Source organism: Scyliorhinus canicula, chromosome 17 (genome assembly GCF_902713615.1).
Source record: "Scyliorhinus canicula chromosome 17, sScyCan1.1, whole genome shotgun sequence".
NCBI classification, from domain to species: domain Eukaryota; kingdom Metazoa; phylum Chordata; class Chondrichthyes; order Carcharhiniformes; family Scyliorhinidae; genus Scyliorhinus; species Scyliorhinus canicula.
In genome coordinates this window covers 93,109,871-93,132,299 of record NC_052162.1, presented here as the reverse complement: position 1 = coordinate 93,132,299, position 22,429 = coordinate 93,109,871, and the positions used below count along the sequence as shown (strand labels likewise).

The following is a 22,429-nucleotide window of genomic DNA, read 5'->3' as shown; positions in this document are numbered from 1 at the left end:
AGATAGAGACTGGACTTGGATGGTATGGTGGCACAGTGGTTAGCACTGCTGCCTCACAGTTCCAGGGTACCAGGTTTAATTCCGGTATCGGGTGACTGTGGAGTTTTCACTTTCCCCCTGTGTCTGCGTGGGTTTCCTTCGGGTGAACCGGTTTCCTCCCATGGTACAAAGGTGTGCAGGTTAGGCGGATTGGCCCTGTTAAATTGCCCCTTAGTTTCCAAAAGGTTAGGTGGGGTTACTGGGTTACGGGGATAGGAGGCGTAGGGTGCTCTATCCAAGGGCTAGTGCAGACCCGAAGGGCTGAATACCCTCCTTCTGCACCGTAAATTATATGATTCTATGAAATCAAAACAGCAAAAGGGTATTGGGTAAAATTCAATGGGTATTTCAAAATGAGCAAAATTAAATTGAAAGGGTAAATCATTTGAATTGGAACAGTGAAGGGTCTGGTAGCAAGTAAATTTGGTGAGGAGTATGCACAAGATGGATACGGAGGATGGAGAGCTGGAGAATATTATAAGTCCATGTATTATGTTATTTTGAATTATATTGTGTCAGGTGATCTGCAGGTAGGGAGCATCATAGCGAAAGAAACATCAATCTAAGTTGATGTGAAGAGGAAACTGACATTTTTTAAAAAGTGAATTTTCTTGTTGCATAGATTACCCACTCAAAGGCTGGAGGAAAGGAAGAACGTGATCAATAATAATAATATAAGGAGTTAAGGAGTAAGATTTCACCCTGTGAAAACTGGAACATTTTAATATGCAATTCACAAGTTAAAATGACATTTGATCCACATTGGAATCGATGAATGAAATTACTAACATAGCAAGTGGTCAAATTTCAACTTTTACAAATGATTCGTAGATGGTTTATGAGTTACAGTAATACTGGTGAAGCCAGAAAACATGGGCTCTCATATTTATTTAAGTGGGGCCATATACACAAGAGTCTAGTCCCACACTTACAGGGAGAAACACAATGCGATATATTTGCACAGTTGTTAGCACTGTTGCCTCACAGCTCCAGGGTTCCATCTTTGATTCCCGGCTTGGGTCACTGTCTGTGCAGAGTCTGCACGTTCTCCCCATGTCTGCGTGGGTTTCCTCCAGGTGCTCCGGTTTCCTCCCGTAAGTCCTGAAAGACATGCGGTAAGTGAATTGGACATTCTGAATTCTCCCTCTGTGTACCCGAATAGGCGCCGAAGTGTGGCGACTAGGGGATTTACGCAGTAACTTCATTGCCTTGTCAATGTAAGCCTACTTGTGACAATAATAATGAAGGTTATTATTAATACTACTATTATTATTAATATTATTACATACAGAGATAGAGTTATTATATGAGACATCAAATACCCAGGCATTCTTAGCCTCAAGGTTAGGAAACCGACATTAAATTATTAATTTTAATCTAGTTATCTCACAATCTAAGTATGACAACCCAATATTATTTATACCGAATTCAGCAACACAAGCTGATCTTGTGACTTGGTTTTAGCATTGTAATCAAAAAGGACAACCGAGATATCAAAACATTATTTTAGCTTAACAAGTAACAGAAATTATTTTTCTTTCCTAATAAAGGGGCAATTTAGCATGGCCGATCCACCTATCTTTTGGATTGTGGGGTTGAAACCCACGCAGATACGTGGAGAATGTACAAACGCCACATGGACAGTGACCCAGGGCTGGGATCAAACCCGAGTCCTCGGCGCCATGAAGCAGCAGTGCTAACCACTGCACCACCGTGCTGCCATACTGAAATTAATTTTAATGAGTGGGATAGTCCCACGAGTAATTGATACTTTAGCGGGCCAGTCAAGGATCTCTGAGTTTATTTGATTGAGTTTGTTTGTTTTCCCAAAAAATAAGAGACTATGGGATATTACATCAATAGATGACCATCACCCTTAGAAACAAATTAGAAACTGACCATTCTCATCTAGATCATTCACAGGTTGATCACGCACTCCTTAAATCAATTAAGAATTAATCCCTCCTTATTTAGGCCGATTAGAATGCAATAACATTGATCACACTGTGGATTATGGCTTGAAATTAGTTAATAAACAGAAGCTTTCACTGACCAAGTTGGACATTGAATATGGAACTGAAGTCCGTTTGTAGTACCTGCAATTCAGACGAAGGGGTTAGGAGCAAGGAACTGTCAATTGCTAATTTGGCCCATTTGGACAAAGCCAAGGGGCTAGAAATCATTGACTACAGCAAGGTTCCTGGGAAACTGCGAGGGCTGCAAGGTACAGCTGTAAAAATAATGGAGTAAGAGGAACTTTGATAGACCACGAGGACTGTAATACATACACCACTGCTTTCCAGTTAACAGCCCAGGACTGCAAAATTTTTTCGATAGAGAGGGCAGCATGGTGGCACAGTGGGTTAGCCCTGCTGCCTCACGGCGCTGAGGTCCCAGGTTCGATCCCAGCTCTGGGTCACTGTCCGTGTGGAGTTTGCACATTCTCCCCATGTTTGCATGGGTTTCACCCCCACAACCCAAAGATGTGCAGTCTCGGTGGATTGGCCAGGATACATTGCCCCTTAATTGGAAAAAAATAATTAGGTACTCTAAATTTATTACATTTTTTAAAAAGTGTTTTGATAGAAGTCATAAGTCGGTGGTCAGGGTGCCAGAGTCAAGGACCATGGACATGTGTTTACTGAAAGTATAGCTATGTGTACGTGCCTTGCTGATGATTGGGCAAGAGTCGAGTTGTTGGAATTGGTTAAATACTACTATGGGAAAGAAATAAGAAATGAAGTAATCATTTCTTCACAGTAATCACTATTATTTCTGATTGGACATTGATTACCTTTCAATAAGTGTACAATTTTGACTGGTGTACGTAAATTACTTGGAGTTGCGCCTAAATATATGATTACCATTGTATTCCTTTGTTCGGAGAACTTGTGGATCATGTGGTGGAAAACAGGTTCCCCTGCTAGATCTTGAATAAAGATCTTAAGCGAGAACTGTCACCTGGTCACTCAGGGGAATGAAATACCTGATAGCTGGATAGCTGTGAAATTCCCCGAACAGATGTGCTCCTTTGACATCCGTATCTTCATGTGTATTAGCACAACTGCATGTGGCAATTCGGATTGGCTGACTTAGGTAATTTGGCAGCTGTGAATGAATTTACCCTACATCTGAAATGCTGAAAAATATAAAGTTGGCGATGCCAATGTAGAAAATAAACGACAACTTCAAACAAGCTGCACTGAAGTTCAGACTAACCAGGTGATCATCTCTGACTCTGGCCCTCTCTTAATTTTTGTTCACAGGGTTAAACACATTCATCAAGGATATTGAGATGATGATTGGAAGAAAGCATTGGCTCTTCTGGATGTGGTGGAGATTGTGTTGGTTAATTGTCACACCAGGTCTTTTGACGGTAAGGATATGTGTAATTTTTAGTGATTTAAGCTGCCATTAATCAAGCTGCAGATTGTCTAACTCAATATGTTTCTAATTATTCTTTCTGTGGAAGCAGACAATCCTAATTTGGTCTATAATAATAACTGAGGAACCGGCATATGGAAAAATTGAGTATCCTACTTGGGCAATCGTGCTTGGATGGCTAATTATAGTGTTCTATTTCATGTGGGTCCCAATTATTGCCGTGCTCGTAATTGTTTACTCCAAAGGTGATAACATGTGCAAGGTGAGCAAAAAATACTTTGACCTTCTCGTAAGTGTTAGCGATATCCATGTTTTACAAAATAAAACCAGCTATGCAGGCTAGCACAGAAATTGAGACAACCTTGAGACACAGGCATTCACAAAAGGTATGGAAAGGGGCTAGATCATGGCGTTGATAGGCAGGTTAGTCACTGCAGCCACACTTCCCTAAATCATAATTTTAACGTTCTTTAGTAACAAGTAACATGCTGCCAATATTAAAAATGTTGAAGTACTTAGAAAGAGAGATTTTGTAACAGAGAGACAGAAAGATTCTGTAACAGGGGGACAGAGAGAGATTTGGTAACAGGGACATATGGGCATTCTGTAACAGATAGAGATCCTGTATCGGAGAGACAGAGAGACATCCTGTAACAGAGAGAGAGATTCTGCAACACAGAGAGATCCTGAAACAGAGACAGAGAGAGATTTTGGGCGTGATTTTCTGGCCTTGTTACACCCACGCTCAAGCGTAACGATGCCAATGAATAGCGGAAGAGGCCAGAAACGGGAACCACGCCAGGCGCCAAACAGTTTGCAATGCAACCGGCCTGCGCCCGTAGGCAAATTTGGAATCCCCCTGTAGCGTGGTGAGAAACCAATTGTCACCACTCAAGGCCCATTTGCATACAATTAACAAGAGCCTCCTGACATTCACCGGACTCCCCAGCAAGTGCCCACGCTAGCGCCGATTGGTACTCCTTTTTAAAAACATGAACCTGACAGAAGGGCTTCAGTGGCGAGCCGAAGAGGGAGTAGCAATCTTTGCTTACAGGCAAAGAGATCGGGGGTGCTGGCCTTGCCACCCCAGTGCTCAGCGGGGGATGGGGGACCATCAGCTGGGAGTGAAGGACCATCCACAGGGTTGGGCCACCATGGGAAGGTGGGGGGGGGGGGGGGGGGGGCGAGGCGCTGGGAGCAACTGGGCGGGCAATCACTCGTGGCACCACCATGACAACCCTTGGATCCCAATCCCATGTCAGGGACATCCCCTGTCCCTGCCCGTCTGCCCCACCGATCACCCATAGCCTCCACCAACTGCTGAGGTCGCTGGCTGCATAGCTGAAGGCAATGGCTAATAGGAAATTGGCAATCGTGGTTAAGTGGGCACATGACACATGCCAAGTGGGTTCCCATGGGTAGGCGGACCATGTGGCATTCCAATCAAACCTTGATGCCTGGACATGCAGCAGCCAACATCTGAACACCCAGGGGATGGGACACAGCTCCCAGGAGACAACCACAGCCGGAGGGTGGGTTGGTTCCATGGAAAGGGGGTTGCCTGGAGAGACAGGCAAAGGATCTGGGGGTCAGCCCGCATTGCGGAAGAAAGTGACAGAGCCATCATAATGTTTGTACAGAATTGTTTGATGTGCTATACAATACCCCATTCCCGATAGTGCTGCCCCGCCAACACCTCAACCCCACCCGCTCCTCACCCCCTACCTAACCCCTCACCCTTCCCCTAAGCAATGTTCAATGTGCTTGGCCCTCCTAGATCTCCAACTATGTCTTGGTGTTTCCCCAGGATGCACATCTGAGATAGGGACAACCAGCGGCTTACCTCATCTCATGGTCTTTGATTCCCCTGGCGGACGTCGTCTGGGGCTGGAGGGCTCCAGCTCACTTATCAGCGGCACATACACAGCCGTGCCGCCCTGTCCTGTGTGCTGACCCCGGGATGCGTCCTCCTCAGAGGGGTGGACGTCGGGAGTGCTGGTGGCCACTCTCCACCCCATGGGGCCTCCAGATAGGTACCCAGAGGGACCTGGAGTTCACCTTAGGATGGAGGGGCTTCTGGTTCGAGCACAGCTGCTTCTGCATCATCTGATTGTGTCTGGCCTGGTGGTTCCCCATGGTCCACACCATCATGCCGATGCACTCGGCGATGCCCCTCAGTGACTGGGACACCCCCAAGTGACCGGGTCATGCTCCGCAGTGCATCAACCATGCCCACTTGTGATTGGGATAAGCTCTGCAGCGCCTCGCCCATTCCTATCCTGTAACAGAGAGACAGAGAGAGATTTTTGTACAGGAACAGAGAGCGATTTTGCAATAGAGAGTCAGAGAGAGAGATGTGGGGAGATTTTGAGGCCTCAATCTCTGTCTGTGATAAATGCAGGGCGGGCTCAAAATCTGGAGAGGGCCCAGAGTCCAGCAGTCCTCCTCCAGTTTTCTCCTGCTCCCGGTAGTTATGGGCCACCTTGACCTGGGATGGGTGGGGCAAACGGAAGACACCAGTGTTAGACAGTCTGCCGCATGCAGCCCAGGGGGTGGGTAGCTGATGGCCTCAGTGGCCAGAACACCCAGCCATGGTGGCCGGTATGGGCAGAGAGAGACTCTGTTACAGGGACAGAGAGAGAGACTCTATTACAGGGACAGAGAAAGACCCTGCTACAGGGAGGGACTCTGTTACAGGGACAGAGAGAGACCCTGTTACAGGGACAGGGAGAGACTCTGTCACAGGGACAGAGAGAGACCCTGTTACAGGGACAGAGAGAGACTCTGTTACAGGGACAGGGAGAGACTCTGTTACAGGGACAGGGAGAGACTCTGTTACAGGGACAGGGAGAGACTCTGTTACAGGGACAGAGAGAGACCCTGTTACAGGAACAGAGAAAGGCCCTGCTAAGGGAGAGACTCTGTTACAGGGACAGAGAGAGACCCTTTTACAGGGACAGGGAGAGACTCTGTTACAGGGACAGGGAGAGACTCTGTTACAGGGACAGAGAAAGACTCTATTACAGGGACAGAGAGAGACCCTGTTACAGGGACAGGGAGAGACTCTGTTACAGGGACTGAGAGAGACTCTGTTACAGGGACAGAGAAAGGCCCTGCTAAGGGAGAGACTCTGTTACAGGGACAGAGAGAAACCCTTTTACAGGGACAGGGAGAGACTCTGTTACAGGGACAGAGAGAGACTATGTTACAGGGACAGAGAGAGACTCTGTTACAGGGATAGAGAGAGACCCTGTTACAGGGACAGGGAGGGACTCTGTTACAGGGACAGGGAGAGACTCTGTTACAGGTACAGGGAGAGACCCTGTTACAGGGACAGGGAGAGACTCTATTACAGGGACAGGGAGAGACCCTGTTACAGGGACAGAGAGAGACTCTGTTACAGGGACAGAGAGAGACTCTGTTACAGGGACAGGGAGAGACTCTATTACAGGGAAAGAGAGAGACCCTGTTACAGGGACAGGGAGAGACTCTGTTACAGGGACAGAGAGAGACTCTGTTACAGGGACAGGGAGAGACCCTGTTACAGGGACAGGGAGAGACTCTGTTACAGGGACAGAGAGAGACCCTGTTACAGGGACAGAGAGAGACTATGTTACAGGGACAGGGAGAGACTCTGTTACAGGGACAGAGAGAGACTCTGTTACAGGGACAGGGAGAGACTCTGTTACAGGGACAGGGAGAGACTCTGTTACAGGGACAGAGAGAGACCCTGTTACAGGAACAGAGAAAGGCCCTGCTAAGGGAGAGACTCTGTTACAGGGACAGAGAGAGACCCTTTTACAGGGACAGGGAGAGACTCTGTTACAGGGACAGGGAGAGACTCTGTTACAGGGTGTGGCGCTAACAATTATACTCAAAGCCGAGAGACTAGTACAATAGAGGCTTTATTGCTGTACGATGTTGTCCGTTCATCCGCAACTGTAGACTGAGGGTCTGAGCAGCTCTCATACATATTTATACACAAGCTCCCTGTGGGCGGAGCTAGCCGGCAGGGGCTGACCGGAGGAACCTGTATTACAGGTACAGGCATACATCCCCCTACTGCAGTGCACATAACTACAGTGGTTATCTCACCACATTCACCCCCTGTAAAAAATGAGTCCGGCGGGGGTGACATGTAACTCTAATACAAAGGATGCTATTTACAAGAGGGTCCAACAAGGAAAATCAAGAGTCCATCCGGTTAGCAGGTTACAGGTTGAGCCGAATTGGTGGTCGGACGTTCCGCTGTGATCGGCGTAGCTGTGGTGGTGACGTCGGCACAGGCGGTGATGGCCCCGATGGTGCAGGTGCTGGCGGTGTTGGTGCTGGCTGCTGGCGGGATGACTCCGAGAGCAAGCCGAAATCTTCCATGTCCTCCAGGGTGGGCAGGGGGATGAGGGATGGACCTGATGGGGACGAATAGGGGGGCGCTGGGGTTGGCGCAGGAAGGGGTGTGGGCATGGGATCGGCACCTGAGGGAGCCAGGTCCCGGAACGAGACTGTGTCCTGGCGGCCGTCGGGGAACTCCACGTAGGCATACTGAGGGTTAGCGTGGAGAAGGCGTACTTTGTCCACCAGGGGTTCCGCCTTGTGGTGCCGTACATGCCTACGGAGAAGGACTGGGCCCGGAGTCGTGAGCCAAGTCGGGAGCGACACTCCGGATGTGGACTTCCTAGGGAAGGCAAAAACACGTTCATGGGGTGTACTGTTAGTTGCGGTGCACAGTAGCGACCGAATGGAATGGAACGCGTCAGGGAGGACCTGCTGCCAGCGAGCGGCTGGGAGGTTCCTGGACCGTAGGGCCAGCTGGACGGCCCTCCATACCGTCCCGTTCTCCCTCTCTACCTGCCCGTTTCCCCGGGGGTTGTAGCTGGTCGTCCTGCTGGAGGCGATACCCCTGCTGAGCAGGAACTGACGCAGCTCATCGCTCATGAATGAGGATCCCCTGTCACTGTGGATATAGTCGGGGAAACCGAACAGGGCGAAAATGGAATCCAGGGCCTTGATGACGGTGGCAGACGTCATATCTGGGCATGGGATGGCAAAGGGGAACCTAGAAAATTCATCGACCACACTAAGGATGTAGGTGTTGCGGTCGGTAGAGGGAAGGGGCCCTTCCACGCTGAGGCGTTCAAAGGGGCGGGATGCTTTCACCAGGCGCGCGCGATCTGGCCGGTAGAAGTGCGGCTTGCACTCCGCACAGATCTGGCAGTCTCTGGTGACTGTCCGTACTTCCTCGACGGAGTAGGGCAGATAGCGGGCTTTGATCAGATGGTACAAGCGGGTGACCCCCGGATGGCAAAGGTTGTCGTGCAAGGCACGGAGCTGGTTCACTTGTGCACTGGCACATGTACCTCGGGAGAGGGCGTCTGGGGGCTCGTTGAGCTTGCCGGGGCGACACAAGATCTCGTAGTTAAAGGTGGAGAGCTCGATTCTCCACCGCAAGATTTTGTCATTCTTGATCTTGCCCCACTGCTTGTTGTTGAACATGAAGGCTACCGACCGTTGGTCAGTGAGGAGAGTGAATCTCCTGCCGGCCAGGTAATGCCTCCAGTGCCGCACCGCTTCAACGATTGCCTGGGCTTCCTTTTCGACAGAGGAATGCCGATTTTCGGAGGCGTGGAGGGTGCGTGAAAAGAATGCCACGGGTCTGCCGGCCTGATTCAGCGTGGCGGCAAGGGCGACATCTGAAGCGTCGCTCTCTACTTGGAAAGGCAGAGTCTCGTCTACGGCGTGCATCCCCGCCCTGGCTATGTCAGATCGAATGCAGGCGAAGGCCTGTTGTGCCTCGGCCGAGAGGGGAAAATGTGTGGACTGGATAAGTGGCCAGGCCTTGTCTGCGTATTGCGGGACCCACTGGGCGTAATAAGAGAAAAACCCAAGGCAGCGTTTGAGGGCCTTGGGGCAGTGGGGAATTGGGAGCTCCATGAGGGGGCGCATGCGGTCGGGATCGGGCCCCAGTAGTCCGTTTTGGACTACGTAGCCAAGGATGGCTAAGCGGTCTGTGCGGAACACGCATTTCTCCTTGTTGTACGTGAGATTAAGGAGAGATGCGGTGTGGAGGAATTTATAAAGGTTGGCATCATGGTCCTGCTGGTCATGGCCGCAGATGGTGACATTGTCGAGGTACGGGAAGGTGGCCTGCAATCCGTACCGGTCAACCATTCGGTCCATTTCTCGCTGAAAGACCGAGACCCCATTCGTGACGCCGAAGGGATCCCTCAGAAATTGGTACAGACGACCGTCCGCCTCAAAGGCAGTGTAGGGACGGTCCGATTTACGAATGGGGAGCTGGTGGTAGGCGGATTTCAGGTCAATAGTAGAGAAGACCCGGTACTGTGCAATCTGATTGACCATATCAGAAATGCGGGGGAGGGGGTACGCGTCGAGCTGCGTGTACCGGTTGATGGTCTGGCTGTAGTCCATGACCATCCTGTGCTTCTCCCCGGTCTTAACCACTACCACCTGGGCTCTCCAAGGGCTGTTGCTGGCCTCGATGATACCCTCCCGAAGCAGCCGCTGGACTTCGGACCTGATGAAGGCCTTGTCCTGGGTGCTGTACCGTCTGCTCCTGGTGGCGACGGGCTTGCAATCCACAGTCAGATTGGCAAAGAGGGAGGGGGGCTCGACCTTGAGGGTCGCGAGGCCGCAAACGGTGAGGGGAGGTAGGGGTCCACCGAATTTGAGGGTGAGGCTCTGGAGATTGCACTGGAAATCCAGGCCTAGTAGGAGTGAAGTGCAGAGGTCGGGGAGAATGTACAGACGGAAACGGTCGAATTCCACACCCTGTACAGTGAGTTTAACCAGGCAGAAACCCCGGATCGGGACAGAGTGGGAACCGGAGGCAAGGGAGATCTGCCGGTCGGCGGGATGGATCGCAAGGGAATAGCGCCTTACCGTGTCCGGGTGGACGAAGCTCTCGGTGCTCCCGGAGTCGATGAGGCAGGAGGTCACATGGCCGTTGACCAGCACCGATGTGGAAGAGGGTGCCAGGTTGCGAGGACGGGACTGGTCGAGCGTAACGGAGGCGAGCAGTGGTTGGTGGGCGGTTGAGTCAGATGAGTCCGACGAGGAGCGTTAGCGACCCGTGTCCCGTGATGGCGGCCCCTGGAGACGAGATGGCGGCATCCGCAGTACCTGTGGGTAAAATGGCGGCGTCAATGGCGCGCACGTTATGGGGTCGGAACAAAATGGCGGCGCCCATGGAACTCACATGGCTGTGGTGGATGAAGATGGCGGCGCCCATGGCGGGGGCGGCAAAAGATGGCGGCGCCCACTGATCGCACGTGGGGTCAGGGGAAGCGGACGGCGGGGCCCATTGAGGGAGCGGCTGAGGCGTGGGGACCGGCGGCGCGATAGCGGCGACCGTCCGGGACTGACACACCGCTGCAAAGTGGCCTTTCTTTCCACAAGCTTTGCAGGTCGCTGTGCGGGCCGGGCAGCGTTGGCGAGGGTGCTTCTGTTGGCCGCAGAAGTAACAGTGGGGACCCCCAGGGGGTGCGGTGCGGCGGGCAGCGCAGGCATAGTGCGCGGGGGCGGCTGCTGGGGGGGCCGTTTGCGGGGTCCACGAGGGGTGGGACGGATGGGCCTGGGGAGCCGTTTGCGGGATCCACGAGGGGTAGGACGGGTGGGCCGAGTGGCTAGCGGAGTAAGTGTGCGCACTACGGGAGGCGGCCGTCATGGAAAGCGCCAGGGCCTTTGCGGCCGCGAGGTCGGGGGCGACCCCTTCCAGCAGTCGTTGCCGGATGGGGTCTGATCCAATGCCTGTAATGAAGGCATCGCGCATGAGTAAGTCCGAATGTTCCGCGGCTGTGAGGGCCCGGCAGTCGCAGTCTCGTACCAGAGGTATAAGGGCCCTCCAGAAGTCCTCAATCGACTCACCCGGCTGCTGGACGCGAGTAGAAAGTTGATGCCTCGCAAACAGGGTGTTCGTCGATGGTGCATAATTCTCCTTGAGCAGTTCCATAGCTGCGGTGTAGTCGGTCGCATCTCGAATGAGCGGAAAGACGCTGGAGCTAAGTCTGGAGTACAGGAGTTGCTTTTTCTGAGCCTCCGTCGGGGGAGGGTGTGCTGAAGAGATGTAGGCCTCTAAGACTGCGAGCCAGTGATCAAAGTCTTTTCTGGCGTGAGGCGAATGTGGATCCAGCTGCAGACGGTCAGGCTTGACTCTGATGTCCATGGTGACTGGGAAATCGTACAGCAATAAATTGTGGCGCTAACAATTATACTCAAAGCCGAGAGACTAGTACAATAGAGGCTTTATTGCTGTACAATGTTGTCCCTTCATCCGCAACTGTAGACTGAGGGTCTGAGCAGCTCTCATACATATTTATACACAAGCTCCCTGTGGGCGGAGCTAGCCGGCAGGGGCTGACCGGAGGAACCTGTATTCCAGGTACAGGCATACATCCCCCTACTGCAGTACACATACTACAGTGGTTATCTCACCACACAGGGACAGGGAGAGACTCTGTTACAGGGACAGAGAAAGACTCTATTACAGGGACAGAGAGAGACCCTGTTACAGGGACAGGGAGAGACTCTATTACAGGGACAGAGAGAGACTCTGTTACAGGGACAGAGAGAGACTCTGTTACAGGGACAGAGAGAGACTCTGTTACAGGGACAGGGAGAGACTATTACAGGGAAAGAGAGAGACCCTGTTACAGGGACAGGGAGAGACTCTGTTACAGGGACAGAGAGAGACTCTGTTACAGGGACAGGGAGAGACCCTGTTACAGGGACAGGGAGAGACTCTGTTACAGGGACAGAGAGAGACCCTGTTACAGGGACATGGAGAGACTCTGTTACAGGGACAGAGAGAGACCCTGTTACAGGGACAGAGAGAGACCCTGTTACAGGGACAGGGAGAGACTCTGTTACAGGGACAGGGAGAGACTATGTTACAGGGACAGAGAGAGACCCTGTTACAGGGACAGAGAGAGACTCTTACAGGGACAGTGGGTGATCCTGCAAGAGGGATTGAGAGAGAACTTGTATTGGACACAGAGGGAGATCCTCTGACTGGGTGTGGTGATATAACCACTGCAGTTATGTGTACTTGCAGTAGGGGGATGTATGCCTGTACCTGTAATACAGGTTCCTCCGGTAAGCCCCTGCCGGCTAGCTCCGCCCACTGGGAGCTTGTGTATAAATATGCGTGTGAGTCACTCTGACCTTAGTCTACAGTTGCAGATGGAGGAATAGCATCGCACAGCAATAAAGCCTCTATTGTACTAGTCTCTCGTCTTTGAGTATAATTGTTAGCGCTACAATTTATTGCTGTGTGATTTTCCGTTCACCATGGACATCAGAATCAAGCCTGACCGTCTGCAGCTGGATCCGCAGTCGCCTCACGCCAGAAAATACTTTGTTTACTGGCTTGCAGTCTTTGGGGCACTACAGCTCTTCAGCGGTCCCTCCCCCGACAGAGGCTGAGAGAAAGCAACTCCTGTACTCCAGACTTAGCTCCAGTGTCTTTCCACTAATTCGAGATGCGACTGACGACACCACAGCTATGGAACTGCTCAAGGAGAACTATGCACAGTCGGTGAACACCCTGTTTGTGAGGCATCAACTCTCTACTCGCGTCCAGCAGCCGGGTGAGTCGATTGAGGACTTCTGGAGGGTCCTTATACCTCTGGTACGAGACTGCGACTGCCGGACCCTCACAGTCACGGAACATTCCGATTTACTCATGCGCGATGCCTTTGTTACAGGCATTGCATCGGACCCCATCCGGCAACGAATGCTGGAAGGGGCCGCCCCCGACCTCGCGGTCGCAAAGGCTCTAGCGATTTCCATGACGGCCGCCTCCCGTAGTGCGCGATCTTACACCGCTAGCCGCTCGGCCCACCCGTCCTTCCCCGCGTGGACCCCGCAAACGGCCCCCCAGGCCCACCTGTCCTACCCCTCGTGGACCCCGTAAACGGACCCCCAGCAGCCACCCCCGCACACTATGCCTGCACTGCCCGCCGCACCGCGCTCCCTGGGGGTCCCCACTGTTACTTCTGTGGTCAGCAGAAGTACCCCCGCCAGCGCTGCCCAGCCCGCAATGCGACCTACAAAGCTTGTGGTAAGAAAGGCCACTTTGCAGCGGTGTGTCAGTCCCTGACGGTTGCCGCAATCGCGCCACCGGTCCCCTCACCTCAGCCGCTCGCTCAATGGGCCCTGCCGTCTGCTTCCGCCGACCCCACGTGCGATCAGTGGGCGCCGCCATCTTTCGCCGCCCCCACCACGTGCGTTCCATGGGCGCCGCCATCTTCATCCACCACCGCCATGTGTGTTCCATGGGCGCCGCCATTTTGTCCCGACCCCACAACGTGCGCTCCATGGGTGTCACCATTTTACCCACAGGTACTCCAGATGCCGCCATTTTGTCCTCCCCCTGGGACGAGGCCACGGGACACGGGTCGCTACCGCTCCTCGTCGGACTCATCTGACTCGACCGCCGATCGCCCGCTACTCGCCTCCGTCACGCTCGACCAGTCCCGTCCTCGCAACCTGGCACCATCTTCCACATTGATGCTGGTCAACGGCCACGTGACCTCCTGCCTCATCGACTCCGGGAGCACCGAGAGCTTCGTCCACCCGGACACGGTAAGGCGGTCCATCCCGCCAACCGGCAGATCTCTCTCGCCTGCGGGTCCCACTCTGTCCCGATCCGGGGTTTCTGCCTGATTACACTCACTGTACAGGGCATGGAATTCGACCATTTCCATCTGTACATTCTCCCCAACCTCTGCGCGTCACTCTTACTAGGCCTGGATTTCCAGTGCAATCTCCAGAGCCTCACCCTCAAATTCGGCGGACCCCTACCTCCCCTCACCATTTGCGGCCTCGCGAACCTCAAGGTCGAGCCTCTCTCACTCTTTGCCAATCTGACCGCAGATTGCAAGCCCATCGCCACCAGGAGCAGACGGTACAGCACCCAGGACAAGGCCTTCATCAGGTCCGAAGTCCAGCGGCTGCTTTGGGAGGGTATCATTGAGGCCAACAACAGCCCTTGGAGAGCCCAGGTGGTAGTGGTTAAGACCGGGGAGAAGCACAGGATGGTCGTGGACTACAGCCAGACCATCAACCAGTACACGCAGCGCGACGCGTACCCCCTCCCCCGCATTTCTGATATGGTCAATCAGATTGCACAGTACCGGGTCTTCTCTACTATTGACCTGAAATCCGCCTATCACCAGCTCCCCATCCATAAATCGGACCGTCCCTACACTGCCTTCGAGGCAGATGGTCGTCTGTACCAATTTCTTAGGGTTCCCTTTGGCGTCACGAATGGAGTCTCGGTATTTCAACGAGAAATGGACCGAATGGTTGACCGGTACAGACTGCAGGCCACCTTCCCGTACCTCGACAATGTCACTATCTGCGGCCATGACCAGCAGGACCATGATGCCAACCTTTCTAAATTCCTCCACACCGCATCTCTCCTTAATCTCACGTACAACAAGGAGAAGTGCGTATTCCACACGGACCGCTTAGCCATCCTCGGCTACGTAGTCCAAAACAGACTACTCTGGCCCGACCCCGACCGCATGCGCCCCCTCATGGAGCTCCCAATCCCCCACTGCCCCAAGGCCCTCAAACGCTGCCTTGGGTTCTTTTCTTATTACGCCCAGTGGGTCCCACAATACGCGGACAAGGCCCGCCCACTTATCCAGTCCACACATTTTCCCCTCTCGGCCGAGGCACAACAGGCCTTCGCCCGCATTCGATCTGACATAGCCAAGGCCGGGATGCACGCAGTAGACGAGACACTGCCTTTCCAAGCAGAAAGCGACGCTTCAAATGTCGCACTTGCCGCCAGGCTGAATCAGGCAGGCAGACCCATGGCATTGTTTTCACGCACCCACCACGCCTCTGAAATTCGGCATTCCTTTGTTGAAAAGGAGGCCCAGGCAATCGGTGAAGCGGTGCGGCACCGGAGGCATTACCTGGCCGGCAGGAGATTCAGAGGTATCGCCTCCAGTAGGATGACCAGCTACAACCCCTGGGGGAAACGGGCAGGTAGAGAGGGAGAACGGGACGGTATGGAGGGCCGTCCAGCTGGCCCTACGGTCCAGGAACCTCCCAGCCGCTCGCTGGCAGCAGGTCCGCCCTGACGCGCTCCATTCCATTCAGTCGCCACTGTGCACCGCAACTAACAGTACACCCCGTGAACGTGTTTTTGCCTTCCCTAGGAAGTCTACATCTGGGGTGGCGCTCCCGACATGGCTCACGACTCCGGGCCCAGTCCTTCTCCGTAGGCATGTCCGGCACTACAAGGTGGAACCCCTGGTGGACAAAGTACACCTTCACCACGCCAACCCTCAGTATGCCTACGTGGAGTTCCCCGACGGCCACCAGGACACAGTCTCGCTCCGGAACCTGGCTCCCTCAGGTGCCGATCCCATGCCCACGCCCCTTTTTCACCCCCACGCCAACCTCCTTTTCCCCGGCGCCCCCCTATTCGTCCCCATCAGGTCCATCCCTCGTCCCCCTGCCCACACTGGAGGACACGGAAGATTTTGGCTTGCTCTCGGAGTCATCCCGCCAGCAGCCAGCACCAACACAGCCAACACCTGCACCATCGTTGCCATCACCGCCTGTGTTGCTGTACCTCTGGATAGCGCATCGGCTACTACAATGTGCTTGTCCAGTGTATAGATCAATCCAAAGTCATACCTCTGATGTTTCATCATCATCTTTTCTTGACTATGGCTACCAACGGTCTGTGATCTGCCTCTGCAATGAAAGTATGTAGACCATACACTTAACTGTGGGATTCTCTAATCTATTGACTAATCCGGGACATTCGGTTTCAATTTGAGCATTGCGACACTCAGACTCTGTCTTGATCTGGATGTATATGCTACTGGTCCCCAATCACTACCATTTTCCTGCACCTAGATGATCCTTCGATGCATCTGTTGAAATCTTGGTCGGGTCAAAGAATGTTAGGACTGGAGTTGTCGTTAGCGCTGTTTTTAATGTGATCCACTCTTGTTCATGTTTGCCTGTCCAAGTGAAGTGATTCACTTTTTTAGAACTTCTCTAAGGCATGCTGTCTTTGCTCAGAGGCTTGAAATAAATTTACCAATAAAATTAATCATGCCTAGTACTCTCGGTACTCCCTTTTTGTCTGTTTGTTGAGGCATATTCATAATGGCTTGTATTTTCATGTCATCGGGTTTTGTTCCTTGAGCAGACAGCCTGTCTCCTAGGAACATTATTTCCTTCACACCAAATTGACATTTGGCCTTGTTAAGATGTAGCTCATTTTTCTTGACATTCTGCAATACTCTTATTCGCCTTTCATTGTGTCCCTCTTGTGTGGAAACCCAAATGATGATGTTATCGCCAGATTCTCGAACACCCTGAATGCCTTCAGCAATGTGTTCCATCGCTCTGCGGAAATTTCTGACGCTGAGATCATGCCAAAGGGCAAACGAAGAAAGCAATATGTACCTAACGGGAGTATTGAACATACAATACTTAGTACTTTCTTCATCTAATTTGAGTTGCCAGAATCCCTACAAAGCATCAAATTTGCTGAAATATGTTGCACCTAACATCTCACTTGTGGTCTCCTCTTGCTTCGGTATCAGATAGCGTTCCCATTTTATATTTGCATTGAGGTCTTTAGGCTCCATGCATATTCTGAGATCATTTGAGTTGAATCTTGTCGGTGAAAAGCAAAAGCCTGAAAAATGTCTGGAAAAGCCTGCAGAATGGACTCCACCGATCTGCAGTGTGTGCGCAGTGCACAGTCAGTACGATACACTTTTTACCAGTTCGAGTGCTTCACAAGCTTCAACACCTAGCAGCAACCATGATCTTTAGCTACTGTGGAGAATTTGGCTTTGTGAACTTTATCTTTAACTTGGACTTCGAGTTCACACATGCCTAATGTGATACATTTTCTGACCGTTGTAGTTCGTCCAGAAGACTGGGGTGTTTAGTATTCTGAGTTTTATTTTCATAGCTTCAGTACCACTGATGCTGATGAGATTCTCTCTCACCCCTGTGTCCACTTTAATATTGATGAGTGATTTATTTACCAATAACTAAACTGTCCAATTTTCTTTTGTTACCATTACAAAATTATTTTTATAACCTTTTTGTTTGTATAGACGACATTTTACTTTGTTTGGCTTCACTGACTCTGTCATCGTTCGCGACTACATCGATGAAAAATATGCCCTCTTAAGTTGATATCATTAATAGTATTTATAGATTTTTCTCGATTAACTTTCTTGTTGCGAAAACATTGTTTGGCAAAATGGTTTTTGTCTTTGCACTTTTTGCAAATGTTTCCATATGCTGGATATTGCCTTTGTAGGTGCCTGTTCCCTCATCTTTTACACTTAATGGCTGCTTCTGGCAAGCGTTTAAAATGGCCACCGCTGATTAGGCCATGTTTTACTTTTGAGTGCATCACAATATCAATGACGTCTGCAACGCTACTGATTTTCACATCTAAACTCCAAGCATTCAATGTGTTTATATGCTGCGCAGCAAGCTCACGCGCATGGCAAATCTTAATTGCATCTTCTAATTGAAGCTCATTCTCCCGTAAGAGACGTTCAAGCACCTTATCATTATTAATTCTGAAGGCAATCAGATCTCAAATCATCGAGGATTTTAACGTTACAAACTTACAAGTTTGAGGTCGGGAAGAAAGTTACCAAAGGACTCGCCCATCTTCTGTGTGCGCATTCTAAACATCTGCTGCTCAAAATTTTTTGTTCTTTTTCAAAACACAATGCTCATCGAACTTCTCAATGATGGCACCCGAGCTTTCTTCCTCCCATTCAAAAACAAATGTGTTGTAAATCTCTATCGCCTGGGTGCCTGCTACAGTTAGCAATAACGCTATTTTTCATTCATCTGGCTGCACTTGTAATCCTAAACCTGCCACATACAATGTGAACTGTTGCTTAAATGCGCATCATTTGCCATCTACATTACCAGTTACTCAAAGATACTGAGGCATTTTCAAACTTTCCATTTTTTTCTTTTACCAGCTTAGCATTCTCAGAGATTTCTTTCCATGTTCCCCGTTTGGTTTTTTTTTGCAACACCGTTTCCGAATTTGAAGACCATGGGCGGGATTCTCCATTGCCCGATGTTGAAATCTGGAATGGTGATTGGGTGGAGAATGGCCCCAATGCCAAAATCACAGAAGGCTGCGGTTCGATGCCGAGTCGCGATACTCTGCCCCCTCTAAATCAGCATCATCGAGACGCGCGCCGCACGCAGTCGCAACCCCGTTGGAATGTCATTAGCAGGCCCCGCCGAAATGCTTCGACTCCGATGGACTGAGTTCCTGATGGCATGGGTCCCGTGTGGTCTCAGTGGTCGTGAGCCTGGCGTGGTGGCTGCAGAGAGAGAGAGAGAGGACATGTGCATCAGCACACTCGGCTGAGGTCCGTGCCACTGGCTGGGGAGCTTCTGCCAGGGCCAAGTCGATTGGTGGGGGGTGGCCAGGGGGTGGGCTGTGGGGTCGGGGTGGCGAATACACGGTCCAGCACAAACGGCACCATCTTTTCCAGTGTGATCGGTGCATGTGTGGGGGTTGGAGGTTATCAGACCTTCACATGTGCAGCACAGACCGCATGATCTCCAACCATTTTCTACACATTCTGCGGGTGTTTCACACCAACGGTGCTAGTTCCTCGCCGGTAGCGGAATCAGTGCGGACTCCGCGCCGTTTTTCCCATCGTGAAACACCATGGATCCTCTGTTGCCGTCGGCACTTAGCCTCAGTAACAGAGAATACAGCCCTGGTCTTTCAAATTTTCACACATCAGGGCCAGGATTCTCCCCTACCCGGCGGGGCAGGGGGTCCCGGTGGGATGGAGTACGTGAACCACTCCGGTGTTGGGTCGCCCCAAAGGTGCGGATTTCTCCGCACCTTTAGGGGCCAAGCCCTAACCCTGAGGGGCTAGGCCAGCGCCGGAATGGTTGGCGCCCCGTTGGCCGGCGGGAAAGGCCTTTGGCGCCACACCAGCCGAGGCCGAAAGGACTTCGCCAGCCGGCGGAAGTCCGCGCATGCGCCGGAGTATCAGCGGCTGCTGATGTCATCCCCGTGCATGCGCAGGGGAGGGGGGTCACTTCCGCGTCCGCCATCATGAAGACTATGGCGAACACGGAAGGAAAAGAGTGCCCCCACGACACAGGCCCGCTCGCCGATCGGTCGACTCCAATCGCGGGCCAGTCCATCGTGGGGCACCCCCGGGACCAGATCGCCCCGCGCCCCCCCCCCCCCCCCCCCAGGACCCTGGAGCCCACCCGCGCTGCCTGGTCCCACTGGTAAGGTAGGTAGTCCATCTTGTGACCATCAATTTACTCGAGACACAATAGGAAGTAAACTGTGGTTTTAGTAGACTTACAACTGAGCCTGCCTGGGACCAGAAGAACTGAGGGCAGACTCACAAGGCTGCAGCACTTTATACTTCCGGTAGTGGGAGGGGCCATGGGCGGAGCCATGGGCAGAGCCGAGGGTGGAGCCCTGTAAAAGCTCCTCATCTCCCCCCGTGGGCAGAGCCGCGCAACGGCTCACAGACAGAGCCCACAAGGACACAATGCTATACAGTGTGAACGCAATACTATACAGTGTGAATTACATGATGTACATTCATCACATTCACCCCCTGTAAAAAAATCAAGTCCGGCGGGGGTGACGGGTCTACAGGTTGAGCCGGTCTGGTGGCCGAGTCATCCTTTGGGATCAGCGGAGCACTGGGGTTGCAGCCTCTTCAGGTAGCTGGGTGGTGACGGGCAGTGTGGATCTGAGGGTGGACTCCAGGGAGGTTCGGGCCGAGCTTCGTTCCTGACCGGTGCGATGGGCGAATGGCGGCGCAGGAAACCTATAGGTATTGGGGCGCAGGGCATGGGGGGTCGGGTGGGGTGTAGTGTGAGGGGTACCTCGGCAGTGGTGGTGGTAGTGGTGGATCCTGCAGGCACCAGGTCCCGGAAGGAAACGGTGTCCTGACGGCCGTCGGGGTATTCAATAAAGGCGTAGTGTGGGTTCGAGTGTAGCAGTAGTACCCTTTCTACTAGTGGGTCCGTTTTATGTGTCCGGACGTGCTTCCAGAGGTGAACAAGGCCCGGTGTCCTCAACCAAGATGGGAGCGAAGCCCCCGTGGTAGTGCCCCTAGGGAAAACAAATAATCGCTCGTGAGGGGTCTGGTTAGTGGCAGTGCAAAGGAGGGACCTAATTGCATGGAGCGCGTTAGGGAGGACCTCCTGCCAGTGGGAGGTCGGAAGGTTCCTGGACCGTAGGGTCAGTAGGACGGTCTTCCAGACCGTCACGTTCTCCCTCTCCACCTGCCCGTTCCCCCTGGGGTTATAGCTGGTAGTCCTGCTCGAGGCAATGCCCTTGTCAAGCAGGTGCTGACGCAGCACGTCGCTCATGAAGGATGAACCCCTGTCGCTGTGCACGTTTTCTGGGGAAGCTGAACAGGGTGAAGACACTGTGCAGGGCTCTGATGACTGTGTGGGAGGTCATATTGGGGCACGGGATAGCAAAGGGGAAGCGGGAGAATTTGTCTGACGTTGAGGAAGTACACATTTCGATTGGTCGAGGGGAGTGGCCGGGTCGGGGCCCAGGACTCCGTTTTCCACGACATAGCCAAGGATGGCTAGTCTGGTAGTGCGGAAAACGCATTTCTCCTTATTGTAGGTGAGATTGAGTTTCTGGGCAGATTGGAGAAATTGGTGGAGGTTGGCGTTGTGGTCCTGCTGGTCATGGCCACAAATGGTGACGTTATCCAGGTACGGAAACGTGGCCCACAGCCTGTACTGGACCACCATTCGGTCCATTGCTCATTGGAACACCGAGACCCCATTCGTGACCCCAAAGGGGACCCGGAGGAAATGGAAGAGGCGGCCATCTTCCTCGAACGCCGTGTAGTGGCGGTTCTCCGGGCGGATTGGGAACTGGTGGTATGCAGACTTCAGATCCACCGTGAAGAAGATGCGGTACTGGGCGATCTGGTTGACCATGTCTGCAATTCTGGGGAGGGGGTAGACATTGAGGTGCGTGAACCAGTTAATGGTTTGGCTGTAATCAACCACCATCCGGAACATTTCCCGGTCTTGACAACCACCACCTGAGCTCTCCAGGGGCTTACTGGCCTCTGTGACTCCCTCAGGTAGGAGCCTCTGGACTTCGGCTCTAATGAATACTCTGTCCTGCAGGCTGTACTGCCTGCTGCGAGTGGCTACTGGTTTACAGTTAGCCGTTAGGTTCGCGAAGAGTGGAGGGGGGTCGATTTTTAGAGTCGCTAAGTTGCATATAGTGAGAGAAGGTTGGGGGCCGCCGAAGCTGTGTGTAAGGCTCCTGAGGTTACAGTGAAGGTCGAGCCTGAGTAAGAGTGGGGCGCAGAAGTCGGGAAGTACGTAGAGCTGGAAATTAGAGTAGCTGACGCCCTGTATCATTAGGGTCGCAACGGTGCGCCCTTGTATTTGGACCGAGTGCGAACCCGAGGCGAGAGAGATAGTTTGCCGTGCGGGCAAGATTGGGAGCAAACAGCGTCTTACCAGGTCAGGATGTACGAAGCTCTCGGTATTCCTGGAGTCAAAGAGGCACGGTGCCTTGTATCCGTTGACTTGAACGGACATCATCGAGCTCCTGAGGTGCTTCGGACGCGACTGGTCCAAAGTGACTGCGTTGAGTTGCGGGTAGTCGATGGCTCGATCAGCAGTGCTGGAGTGGCCCCGTGATGACTGTCCGCGGAGGTCGTAGTCATCGAGGTGAATTTCGGGTGATGGCCACGATGGCGGCCCCCGTTGATCGCACGTGGCGGGCGATGAAGAAGATGGCGTCCAAGATGGCCGCCCCGTGGATCGCATGTGGCGGGCGGCGAGGAAGATGGTGTCCAAGATGGCGGCCCCAATGACTCGCACATGGCCGGCCCCATGGGGGAGGATTGCCAAGATGGCGACCCCCATGAGTCACACATGTCGGGCGGAGGCAGAGTCGGCAGACACGCTGCAACATTGCGGGGTC

At 52.7% G+C, this 22,429-nt stretch overlaps 1 protein-coding gene across 5 annotated transcripts in view; it reads left to right on the top strand.

Moving 5' to 3' along the window:
• LOC119951757 (sodium- and chloride-dependent neutral and basic amino acid transporter B(0+)-like) overlaps positions 1-22,429 on the top strand; it is a 232,723-nt gene that overhangs the window by 181,221 nt on the left and 29,073 nt on the right. For 4 of the 5 annotated variants that reach the window (XM_038775089.1, XM_038775091.1, XM_038775087.1 and 1 more), the window contains 2 exons: positions 3,306-3,415; positions 3,515-3,685. In XM_038775089.1, the coding sequence (XP_038631017.1) occupies positions 3,306-3,415; positions 3,515-3,685 (281 nt within the window). The remainder of the gene's footprint in view (positions 1-3,305; positions 3,416-3,514; positions 3,686-22,429) is intronic. The other variant, XM_038775088.1, reaches the window with a different exon arrangement.